Source organism: Empidonax traillii, unplaced genomic scaffold (genome assembly GCF_003031625.1).
Source record: "Empidonax traillii isolate 1590-97213 ecotype Southwest subspecies unplaced genomic scaffold, ASM303162v1 scaffold2042:size70105, whole genome shotgun sequence".
NCBI classification, from domain to species: domain Eukaryota; kingdom Metazoa; phylum Chordata; class Aves; order Passeriformes; family Tyrannidae; genus Empidonax; species Empidonax traillii.
The window spans coordinates 16,089-28,734 of NW_020957235.1; the positions used below are offsets into that span (position 1 = coordinate 16,089).

Genomic DNA, 12,646 nt, shown 5'->3' on the forward strand with positions numbered 1-12,646 from the left:
AGTTCTACTCCAGAGCACTAAAAAGCTGCGTTAAACTCTTTATGCTGTTGCCTAAATGGCTGTGAGGAAAAAAAGACTCCAAGCCAAATTAGGTAGGAGATAAGATAAGGATACAAAGGTTTTAATGAGCCCCCAGGCTTTCTGGAATACTCCCAGTGTGCTCCCAAAATACAGATGTCCACAGTTTTTATAATGATTTTCGCCCAATCCCTGTCCTGGCACTACCCACGTTCTGCCCCCGCCATGCCTCTTGGAAATTTGGTCTTGGGGGCGTTTTGGGACCCTCTCTTCTTCATCTTCATCTTCCTCAGAGCACGTAATGTCCTTGGAGGCCTTCCAGAATTCTAGGCCTGAAGGTTGTTGGGTCTACAGCTATATCTTGTTCCGTAGGGTTAGGATGTTCTTGAAGAAGAAGACTAAACAGGCTAAGGAATTTAGGGAATTGAGATGGGAATGGGTAACAAGGGTTTGAGCTGGTGTGTTAAAGGGTAAAGGGATAATATTGCTGCTACTCTAAAATCTACCTTTACTACATAACCACTTCTAAAATCTACAAAAATTAAAAAAAAAAAAAAATCAAAACATCGAAACTCCGAGGTATCAATACCACGCACTTAACCCCGTGTGCTGCCTCCCCCACAGACCCCCCCGCCGTGGAGCCCACGTTCCTGGAGATCCGGCAGGGCCAGGGCCGCAGCGTCACCATGAGCTGCCGCGTGCTCCGCGCGTACCCCACGCGCGTGCTGACCTACGAGTGGCGCCTGGGCACCAAGCTGCTCCGCACCGGCCAGTTCGACCTGCAGGACTCCACCGACTACACCGTGGGCAGCCTGGCCAGGGACAGCTACGGCCTCTACAACTGCAACATCATCAACGAGGCCGGCGCCGGGCGCTGCAGCTTCCTCGTCACAGGTGGGATGGAGGGCAGGATGGGGTGGGATGGGGGTGTTGGGGTGGGTGCTGGAGGGTGTCACAGAACCACAGCGTGTGATGAGATGGAGGGACACCCCAAGACACCCCAACAATCCCCCCTGTGCCCCAGAGGATCATCCCAACCCTCCTGGAGCTCTGGCAGCCTTGGGGCCGTGCCCACTGCCCTGGGGAGCCTGTTCAGTGCCAACCACCCTCTGGGGGAAGAGCCTTGTCCTGAGATCCCACCTGAGCCTGCCCTGGCACAACTTCAGACCATTCCCTGGGGGCTGTCCCTGTCACACAGAGCAGAGCTCAGTCCTGCCCCTCCTCTGCCTCTGCCCAGGCAGTTGTACCTGCAGTGAGGTCTCCCCACTGTCTTCTCCAAGTGGCCTCAGTGTCCTCACACGACTTCAAATCAAAGCCTTCTCTAAGAGCTTTAAATCCTTCTTATATTGGGTAACTCTGCTCCTTTTTCAACTAAAGAATTGCCAAAGAGAAAGATCCTTCCAAGTGGAATCACAGCTTAAGACATCAGGCAACCAACAATAGGGCAAGGGGACATGGGCTCAAGCTCTGCCAGGGGAGGTTTAGGTTAGATGTTAGGAAGAAATTCTTTACAGAGAGGGGGATCAGGCATTGGAACAGCCTACCCAGAGAGGTGGTGGATTCACCATCCCTGGAGGTTTTTAAGCAGAGATTGGATGTGGCCCTTAGTGCCATGATATAGTAATTGGAGTTGGATCAGGGGTTGGACTTGATGATCTTGGAGGTCTTTTCCAACCCAATCTATTCTATGATTCTATGATCAAGTTTGGGTTGTGGTCAGTGACAAAATGGGATGTTTAGCTCGTTTTCGTGGTTTCAGGGTAAAGGTTTCTCTGTGCAACACGGAGATCTCCCTGCTCTGCTGGACCTGTCAGGGTGGTTTTAAGGGAGAGGCCTGAGAGAGTCTTCAGGCAGCAAAATTCTTGCATTTGAAGTTTGCAGCGAGGCTTGAATTTCCTCTTGTGTTCCGTGGGGCTCAGGGAGCGGGGTGGGCAGATCACAGGCTCCCACCACTTCAACCTCCCAAAGAACAGAGGGGTATTGGAATTTGTTCCCTGTCTCGAAAAGCAGAAGGACTTTGTGGAGCCAGAACACAAGATCAGAGCCTGGGGGAGGATGCTGGATAATTAATGTGCTGGATGGAGACAAACTTAGGGTGTCTTTTATCTCCAGCGTCTCGGATCTGGATGGTAAACTGGGGGTTTACACAGGCAAGGCTTGATTCTTCCTCTCACTTGTGGCTGGAGGGCTCAGCTGTTGCTCCTGCAGTAATATCAGGTGTAGGTTCCCCATTTCTCTAGGCTGCTTTTCCAGGCATTTTTTAGGATAAAAAGCATCTCTGTCAAGTGAAGAATCTCCTCCCAAGTTCTCCTCCCCACTGCTGTGAGAGATGTCCAAGCTGCTCCATGTGGGATCTTCTGGGAGCTCAGCAGGAGCAGCCTCAGCCTCCCTACAGAGCCCTGAGGGCTCCAAGGCCAGGCTGGGACAGAGCTTGGAGAAACTTCCTCTGGGAGAAGGTGTCCCACGGCAGGGGATTGGAATGGGATGGTCTTGAGGGTCCCTTCCAACCCAAACCAGTCTCTGTGTCAGAGCAACAGCCCAAACTGAGCTCAAAATCCCCCTGGCAGCAGCTTGTAAAGGACTGATGGGAGAAGAAACCAATAAACAAGAAATGCAGAGGAGGAATTTCATAGAAGGAAAGATGTGCTGTGGCTGGGAGGATTTTATTCCTGTTTACCAGTGTGGCTCCAGTTACAAGCAGATCTAAACAGGGGGTTTTATTTTGGGGCAGCTCCTTGAACCCTGTCAGAGGAAAATGGACATGATTTTTCTGCTTCACTGCTCGCAGTAGAGAGGGGATGGATTTAATGGAATTGCTGCAGGGCACCTCCCAGGGACCCTGCTCTGCACAAACCATCTGTTTTAGCTCCTCAGGTGGGTTTTTCCCAGTAAAATTCGGTTTAATAGGAAAAACAGGAGGCTTTTTTCCTGTTTTGGATTTATCTCAATCCCTGGAAGTGTCCAAGGCCAGGTTGGACAGGGCTTGGAGCAACCTGGGCTAGTGGAAGGTGTCCCTGCCCATGGCAGGGGTTAGAAATGTGATGTTTTAGGTTCCCTTCTGACCCAAACCCCTCTGGGATTTTAGGAATGGCGTCTCCTTGGCAGGAATTTCGTGGGGTACAGGGCACAAACGTGGTGGGAACACTTCACCCCAGGGCTTGAGGGCTCTGCTTCTTCCAAACCTGACCCAGCCTTTGGTGACATCATCCAGAGCCTGCCTGGAGGCATTTTCACAGCCACCAACTTCTCCAGATCTTTGGAGTTTAATCCCAAAGGGGGCTCTGAGGGAAACCAAAGCAAGTCTTTCTTTAATCCCAGCTAGTTCAGTTTACTGTCCCTCACACTTTGGACCCAGAGCTGTGGGAACTCAGTGAAAGGCAATTATTTTGCAGGCGCTGGGGCAGCGTGAGTGGCTGCTGTGATTTATCACCACACAAAGCCAGGAGACCGAAAATCACAGCTAAAGTGGGTTTATGAGGTTCTCATTTGGAGTCTATCCCATCATGCTAATTTGTCCTGGGTTAAGAAAACTAAAAGCAACACTTTGGTGCTTTTCTCAGGCTTTAAAGGTTAAACCCAATGCCTTCAGTAAATGTATTCTCTGCCAGGTGGAGTGGAACTGCTCTGAGAGCAGCAGCTCCCTTCTGGTCCCAGCTCTCATCACGACAGATGAAGTTGAAGCACTGGGGAACCAAAAACGTGGAAGAAAAATGATGAAATGGTTAAAAGGGAGACTTAGATTTCACTGGGAATGAGAGCAGAGCAAAGAAATTGGTCAATTCTTCGACAGCTGCGCGGAGGAAAAAAATCCAAATAAATAACTCCAAGGCAGGAATAATAAAAAGCCAAATAAATAACTCCAAGGCAGGAACCTGATGATAGTAGAAAGCTTTTATTTTGGGTGGAATAATGGGTTGTTGAAAGCCATTTTTAGGTGGGTTTATTTCCAGTTTTTCATGTAGAAGCTCTGTGCTGCACTGGGGCTGCACAGAGACATTGGTATGCTGAGAGAAAGGTTTTCAGGGCAGTATTAAAAGCAGCCTGGACTGAAAGATTTATCCTGACCCCAGAGCTTGAAAAACTCTCTTTTTTTTTTTTTTTTTTTTTCCCCTGTATTTATATTTTTCAGCCAGATTTGAGAAGATGAAAGCAAAATAAGTCACACATGGAAAAAGGGGTTAATTTGCCTTGGCTGGGCCAATGGGAGGCAGATGTAACCTGCCACTGTCTGAAAAATAAATAAGAACTGACAAGGCAAATTGTGTTTGTGGGAAAGCAAAGTGGAGTTCATGCTCCTCACAGCTTCACTACCTCTATATTTTATTCAGGGGTTGATAGTACAGATCATATCCAAGGAGCAACAAAAAAAAGTACATTTGAGGCAGTGGCTTCTCCAGACCCTGGGAGCAAATAAACCAGAAGAGGTGCAGCAAATGTTATGAGTGGCAGGGAGGGCTGGGAGAGCTCCCCGTGGGTGGAGGGAAGGTTTGGGTGCTGGAGAGGGAGCACAGGGAGGTTTCTCCTCCCCAGAGGCTCCTCCAGGACGGACCTGAGCCCTCCCTGAGCCACAGCCTGGCTCTGGGAACGCCTTTCCCACAGTGCCTTGATCTTCCCCCAGGCAGGGAAGCTTGAACTGGGTGTTTCCCAGGTTCCCAGGGTGGAAGAGGTGGATGAAGTGAGCCCTGGGGTGGTGCCAGAAGGGCTGGAGCCGCAGCGGGGCTGGTTGAGCCTTATGGACAGGAGACAGTTTGAGGGCAAACGGCCTCAGGTTGCTCCAAGGGAGGGCTTAGGTTGGGTTTTAGGGAGAAGTTCTTCATGGAGAGGGTTGTCAGGCGTTGGCACAGGCTGCCCAGGGAGGTGGTGGGGTCACACTCCCTGGAATTGCTCAGAAACCATGAGGATGTAGCACTTAAAACCATGGCTTGGCGGTGCTGGTTGATGGTTGGACCTGATGATCTCAAAGGTCTTTTCCAACCTGACCAGTTCTGTGACTCCCTGTGCACCTGGGGGGCCATTTAGGATTCAGATTACCTGGGACTGAGGTTACTTGGCAATATTTATTGTCCTGATAGTATTTACCTTCAGCAGCTTACAGCTTTGGCCTGGTTGAACTGCTTGCACTGAAGTTTGCTGTTCTGGGGCTGCCTCGGGCTGAATTTCTCCCCAGAGTTGTGTCCAAAGAGGGTTTTTTTAGGTAAGACAGACAATATTTTGTTTCCTAAGCATTAAATTCTTGCAGCTGATTTAATCAGGGCTGGATCCACATCCATGTGTGATTCCTTGCTTAAGTTCCCCCAGGAAATCTGCCTGTCCATAGTTGATGGTGCTATTTGGGCAGGGCTGTAGATAATATTTAAATTAATTAATTTCAATTAATCATAACCCACTAGTACTAAGCAGGCAACTTCATGGCATTAAGCTGATGGCTGGAATTAATTTTACCAGCTGAGTTTTGGTCCCCCCGTGGAGTGAAGACCCTTTGGAATGCTGGCTCTGTGTTGTTGTGGTTTGTGGAATATTTTCACTGCAGAACATTTCATTAATTAACGGCCTCATCTTTAATTATTCACTTTGTCTTGCATCACACTGTCAGTGCTCCTGGCCAAGAGCAAGATCAAGCCAATCAGCTGGTAATTATGCAGGTTTTAATTGTTTGCTGCCAGTGTGATTGCAGCTTTCCCTTTCTTTGGAGCTCTTTGGAGCTGGTGATAGCGGGATCTGAGGAGCTGGACACTGAACCCTCCCTTCTGTGTGATCCCAACAGCCACCTCTGGAAGGAGCTGTGGGACTCCTGGGGGAAACATCCTCTTTGCAAACTCGTGCAGGAATTTCTTACTCCCCGTTTGTCTTTTGCTCTTGGTGCTGTCCATGGTACCACCGTGCTCTTCAGCATCCAGCTGGAATTCCGTCCGAATTCCCACTGGCACAGCTTGTCCAGAGAGAGGAGAAGGCTCCAGGGAGACCTGAGATGGCCTTTAATGCCCCTTCCAACTCAAAACCCAGTCTGAGTGTGTTCCAATTCATTTTATGCTCATTTCTGAAAAAAACCTGCAACCCAGAGCTGAGGAAAACACACCTGAGTATTCCCTGGAACACCAACCCCTCCCTCTGTGACTCTGCTGTCCTCCCCCAGCAAATGGCCACCTCCTGCCAGACAAGCCTGAGACCCCAAACACCTACAAGTGGGGAGTAATAATTTGATTTTATGCTCTAATTCCTTATCTGGAGAGCCTTTTTACCCATAATAGGGACATTTTTTATCTGGCAGCATCTGCCCAGTGACAAAAACCTCTGCTGAAGGACATGGCTTTGCTTCCTGTCTCTTCCTTGGAGGCTTTGGAGCAAATTCTGTTGGCTTGGCCTTGGGAAAAGGTTCAGTGCTGCCAAATTTTGTGGCTTCCTGAGGGGGGAGGGGGGGGCAGAATTCCTGCTCTATTCCCTGAATGCTCCAGGATGGAGGATTATCCACCCAACCCCTGGAGTCATTGCCTGCTGCCTCAAGGAAGGAATCTGCTCCAAACCTAATCAGGCTCAAGCCCCAGGTGACAATAATTTCAGCTACTGGGGCTGTTCTCTCATTAAAAGAGAATTTCCAGTTATATTTTTCACTCTGAAAGAAGGGTTTGGTTTTTTTCCCCCCTCATCAATAAATACCCAGAGACAGTGACTTCATGGCTGCCCTGGGTCAATTAACACAAGAAAAAAATGAAATCTAGGGAAGTATTTTTCCTTTTGTCTCTTCCCACTTATCTGGTTTGGTTTGGGTTGGGTTTTTTTCTGGTCTCATCTCTGTGGTTGGGATAAAATTGTGTGTGCTTCAGTTGGTGGTGTGCCTTTAAAAATCAGGGAAGAGTGTGAAATGTCAGTCACTGGGACAGATGTTGGTCTTTTAGGAAGTTTCTGTGGGAGAGGCAAGTGCTGGAAATACAGATATTCTCTTTTCTCAGGGTAAATCAAATATTCTCCCCGGTAGCCACACTTCTGTTTCTCTTACACACATTTCCCTCAGTGGGAATTAAGAAATTATATTTGCTTTGTTGCTTTAAATATTTATCTTTTGCTTTTAATCTGGGACATTTTTTTTTCCCCTCCCAACCCAGCTTGCTCTGGGTATTTTTGGCAGAATGAAACCCTGGTTTCACTGCAGGCTGAAAGAAAACTGAGCCCCTTTGGTGAATCCCAAATCTGTCTCGTGGAAACAGCCCCCCCAGAGGCCTTGAGGGTTTGAAATCAAAATCCTCCCTGTTTGTGCTTCTCAGATATCCCAGATATCTTGGGATATCCCCCCAGGGCCTTCTCACATCCCCCCTCTGCCTCTTCCCTGCTCCATCAGATCCCCTCATGGATATGTGGGAGCCCTGGAGCGACAAGGAGTGCCCCTTACAGTGCCATTAATTTTTAATGTAAAGATCCTCTTTTTTCAGAGTTAATAATGCTGGTTTTTTTAATCTCATCTTCTTTTTCCCTCTTGTTTTTCTGTGATTTTTCTCCTCTTTCTGCAGAGCAGGGCTTGGCTTTGCAGCTGAGGGGCTGCTGGGAAGGGCAGCAAAGAGGGGCAGACAGGGTTTTCCAGTGTTCAGGAACAGGAGGAAAACCTAGAGAGGAATAGAAATACAGGAGAGGAGAATCATGGGATTGTTCATGTTGGAAAAGACCTCTAAGAGCATCTCGTCCAACCATTAATCCAATCCAGTTAATCATTGCCATCATCAAGCTCCAGGCAATCCAAACAGTCCCCCACCACCTCTCCTGCCTTGCTGATCCCTTCTGAAGGATTTATCCTCATCCATTGCAGCATTCCAGCTGTGCCAGTCATGGAATCCTGGAAACCTTAAGGTCTGAAAACCTCTTTAAGATCATCAAGTCCAGCCAGCAACTCATGACTATCATTAAACCACAGCCCCAAATGCCACATCCCAGTGACTTCTGGACACGTCCAGGGGTGGGGACTCCACCCCTGCCCTGGGCAACTCCTTCCAGTGCTTGACAATCCTCTCAGTGCAGAAATTTTCCCTAATTTCCAATCTAAAAATTGGAGGAACTTGAGGCCCATCACGTGTTCATGACGGCACCTGTGCCAGAGTTTTCCTGCTGCAAAATGTCTTCATCAGCTCCTCCTGTTTGTTACCTGTGCTAAATCTTCTCCTTTAGATTATTTCTCAGGCTCTTGATACCCTTTCCCTCCCAGTGAAGCCAAATTTAGTACTGAAATGATGGGAGAGCCAGAAGGATGAAGAGGGGAGAGGAGCTGTGGAAGGTTCTCCTTTGTCTCCCTGGCCTGTCTCATCCTCTCCCTTCTCTGCTCTCTTCTCCATGGCCCACACTGGTTTCAGAGCCCGGAAAACATGTCCTATGAAGTCAAAGAATATACAAATACACCACCAATGTACAGGGAAACCTCTTTTGAAACACCTGCTCTCAGGTTCCTTGGATGCTCCTGTCCCTCTTTCTTTCACTGCAGTTCTGGGCTCCACTTGCTCCCTACCCCCAAATCCTTTATTTTACCAGCTTTGAGAAAAATTACTCCTTTTTCTGCTCCACTATCCTGTCATGAAGATGACTTGAGACACAACCACTTTACTTTTTAGCCCCAATCCATCTTACAGCATGATTGTGTTGTCTGAGGGTGGGTTCTCTGCTGGGCTTTGTTGGGTTTGTTTGTGCCAGGCTGCTGGTTCTGACCTGTGGAGCACTAACCTCTCTGTGGCTCTTGGATACTTCATCTGCCTGCAGATCAGCCCTGATATTCCCCTGAACCCCTGAGATGCTGGGGGTAGTTTGGCCCTGCCTGGTTGTGTGGTGGGCACCACTGCCATATTTTGCTTTAATGACCCATTTCCTGATGGTTATGCTTTCAAAATCTATTTGAGTGTGAGGCTGAGCTCCGGTTCCTTTTGTTCTTCCTCTCCTCCTGGGCAGTTTCATCAGCAGCCTTGCCCTGAATCTTCATCTTCCTGTGCTGCTCCACGAAGGCACTGCCACGGGGATGCCTAGTTTGGGAAATTGCCTCAAATCCAGGCAAAAGTGAGAACAGGCAGGGTTTATTTTTTCCCTTTTTGTCCTTTTTTTTTTTTTTATAATTCAATGCTGACAAGACCAGCTGTCTTGTTTTCCTGGCTGTCAGCAAGTGCAGGGCCTGTTGACTTCAGTGGGACGTTCAAGCGCTGGGTGTCACGAGGGGGTGAATCCACCCAGGGATGGCAGATGGTGCAGCCCAGCTCCTCCTCCCAGGGGAAAAAAAAACTGGAGCAACAGTGGTTTGGAGATCCCACGTGCTGTTTTGTGCCCCTGGGGACAGGGTGGGGCTGTGGGGACCGTGTCACTGCCCACAGCTCGTGCCAGCTGAGTCCCAACCCCTGCAGGTGTCCAAGGAAGGACTGGCCATGGCACTCAGTGCCTGGACTGAGGGACAGAGCAAGGATGGGGCACAAATTGGACACAGTGGTCGTGGAGGGCTTTCCCAACCTTAACATTCCTGTGACTCCATGAAATCGTGGCTGATTGTGTGGATTGGGATGTATCCTGTGTGGTGGCACAACACTCCCTGTCCTCAGTGTGTCAGCAGCTTCTAAGAGGTCTCAAAACAGATTTATAATCTCCCTCTCCTCTCTATACATCAAACCTGAACCCAAAGGACCAGGTTGATGTCACCAGGATGTTTAAGAGGTTTATGTGGCTCAGCTGTCCCCACCTTTGCTGTCCTTCAGCAGGAAAGCAAAGCAAGAGGCCAAACCTCGCTCTCCCCAAGCCCAGCACGAGGCTGGGGGGGTTTCCTTCTCCCCTCATCCCTATTTTCCTGTTTCCTTTCAAACTGGAGCTGTTGGTGTGCAGACTCCTAGAGCTGCTCCCCTGAGGGGTATTTTAGATTGACCAAAACTTGTTCCAACACTTGACAGCCACACTGAGACAAGATGGGAGTGAACTCTCCACTCTGTCTCACAGCAGGGTCTGAGCAACCTTGGAATCTCTTGATCCCAGCCCAGTTCCTTGCAGAATCGTGCCAAAAAGGAAACAAACTTAATTTAAATTATCTCAATTAAATGTTTTTCATTTTTTCTTCATACAACAACAAAAAAATGGTGTAAAGACCCTGGGTGCTGCTGAAGGTTTGCTGCCCCCTTTTTTTTTTCTACCCCAGTATAAAAAAATCAAGCTCTATAGTATTATAATTTTACTAGTAAAATATATACTATATATTATAATCAATCAACTGTTACAATCAAATATTATAATCAATCAAAGTATGAGGTTATCTCAACAAAGAACTTTTTTGGTACTGAGGAATTACTGGCAAAACACCTTCAGACCTTCACGTGTCCCAGAAGAGACAAGTCATAAAACATAACTCATGGACTATTAATAAGGTTATTTTCTGGCCAGAGAAAAGGTTTATGGCCTTTCCTGAACATCTTTAGCATATTTTTCACAGTTTAAAAACTGCATTTTTGTGGGAATCCACAGCAGGGTTGGCTGGAGGAGCAGGGGGTGTTTTTCAAGGCACTTATTGCCAAAAATGAACCTCTTCAGAGTCTGGGTGACTCAAACACACTTGAAAGGGGAACAGCACAGAGTGACACAGAAACACTGCAAGAAAGAGAGATTGGAGGGGGGGAAAGTGAGAAAGGGAGAGAGGTGGAGATTCATGACCTAAAATCCTGCTGGGAATCAACTTTGGATAAAGGACTTTTCTTGAATCATGGAATCCTGGAATGGTCTGGGTTGGAAGGGACCTCAAAGCCCATCCAGTGCCCCCCTGCCATGGGCAGGGACACCTTCCACCAGCCCAGGGTGCTCCAACCTGGCCTTGGACACTTCCAGGGATCCAGGGGCAGCCACAGCTTCTCTGGGCAACCTGTGCCAGGGCCTGCCCACCCTCCCAGCCAGCAATTCCTTCCCAATATCCCATCCATCCCTGCCCTCTGGCAGTTTGAAGCCATTCCCTGTGTCCTGTCCCTCCATGCCTTGTCCCCAGTCCCTCTCCAGCTCTCCTGGAGCCCCTTTAGGCCCTGCAAGGGGCTCTCAGGTGTCCCTGGATCCTTCTCTTCTCCAGGTGAACCCCCCCAGCTCTCCCAGCCTGGCTCCAGCCCTTGGAGCATCTCCATGGCCTCGGGATTTGCTCCCAGGGCTGGATTCATCTCTGTTTTGGTGAGTTTGAGTCCTGAGAACCTCTCTGGAGCTCGGTTTCCTTCAGCACCCCCAGATTTAAATATGAGCAGAGTTCGTAGAGCCAGTGATTTGAGTTACTGCTGGACTTAATTTATTTCCTTCTGAAGACACCCATCCAAGCTCCCTGTAAATCCTGGCTGTCCATGCCACTGTTTCTCTAAGGAAGATTTGATTACAAGCTGGCTATAAGTTATTAGCTATAAGTTATTAGCTTTCCAGTAAGTGTAAATGAATGTTACAGGCTATAAACTGACTGTATAAATTACAGTCTCTCTTGTAAAGCTTAATGGGGGTTGCAGTAACGTTTGCAATGTTTCCCAAGGACAGCAGAGAATTTCCCACTGTGTCACTGATCACAACAATCCTGGATCCCAGTTTGATGTCTCCAGTCAAACTGGTGCTGAGGGGCTTTATTTCCCACACCCCTCCCTGGTATTTTTGGGCTGAAACTTAGAAGTGCTTTCCTGGGCACCTCAGGGCAGTGGGTTTTTTTATCATGGGGAAATGAATTGTGGAGCTGGAGTTGGGTATGGGCCATCTCCTCCTCCAGGAAGAGCAGGACTTGTCCTCTTGAGGTCTGATTTGGTTTGGTCTGGAAGAGCAGGACATGTCCCCTTGAGGTTTGGTTTGGTTTGGTTTGGAAGATCAGAAGTGTCCTCTTCAGGTTTGTTTTATTTGGAAGAACAGGACATGTGCTCTTCAGGTTTGGTTTGGAAGAGCAGGAATGGCCTCTCCAGGGTTGGGTTGGGTTGGGTTTTGTCTCCTGCACCTCTGTTTGCTCCTCATGAGCAGGGCACATCTTGTCTCCCCTGGCTTTGGGAGCAGCCTTTCTCCATGGTCCAACTGCAGCAGGAGCTCTGCTGGGTTTCAGAACCTAGAAATAAGAAGTTATTCTAGTTTGGGTTGGAAGGGACCTTAAAGCCCACCCAGTGCCACCCCTGCCATGGGCAGGGACACCTTCCACCAGCCCAGGGTGCTCCAACCTGGCCTTGGACACTTCCAGGGATCCAGGGGCAGCCACAGCTTCTCTGGGAATTCCATCCCAGCCCCTCCTCACCCTCCCAGCCAGCAATTCCTTTCCAATTTCCCATTTGTCCCTGCCCTCTGGCAGTGGGAAGCCATTCCCTGTGTCCTGTCCCTCCATGCCTTGTCAATGGTCTCCCTAACTGGTCACTGCTTCCCTTAATTCAGAAACACATGAAAAAAAAAATCAGAATAATTAGTTTATCTCCCTGCTTGTTGAAGTGATTCTCAAGTTTGCCAAGCTGGAGCCGGTCATGGGTGGCTGGGAACTCTGGGGAGCGGGAGAAGCAGTCAAAGGCCCTGTGTGTCCCCTGTGTCCTCACTTGTGTGGCCGTTTAAATTTCTACTGAAGCGTCACTGCCTTTAAAAAACACATTTTCCCCTCATCTGCCAGGCACAGTGGGAATTTGGGTTTAATTAAAGGCTTGGGAGATTGTAA

At 48.7% G+C, this 12,646-nt stretch overlaps 1 protein-coding gene across 1 annotated transcript in view; it reads left to right on the forward strand.

The window, feature by feature from the left end:
- Nucleotides 1-642: 642 nt before the first annotated feature.
- LOC114071480 (MAM domain-containing glycosylphosphatidylinositol anchor protein 2) overlaps nt 643-12,646 on the forward strand; it is a gene marked incomplete at both ends in the record, with an annotated part of 52,797 nt that continues 40,793 nt past the window's right edge. The window contains one exon of the mRNA XM_027909310.1: nt 643-912. Within this exon, the coding sequence (XP_027765111.1) occupies nt 643-912 (270 nt within the window). The remainder of the gene's footprint in view (nt 913-12,646) is intronic.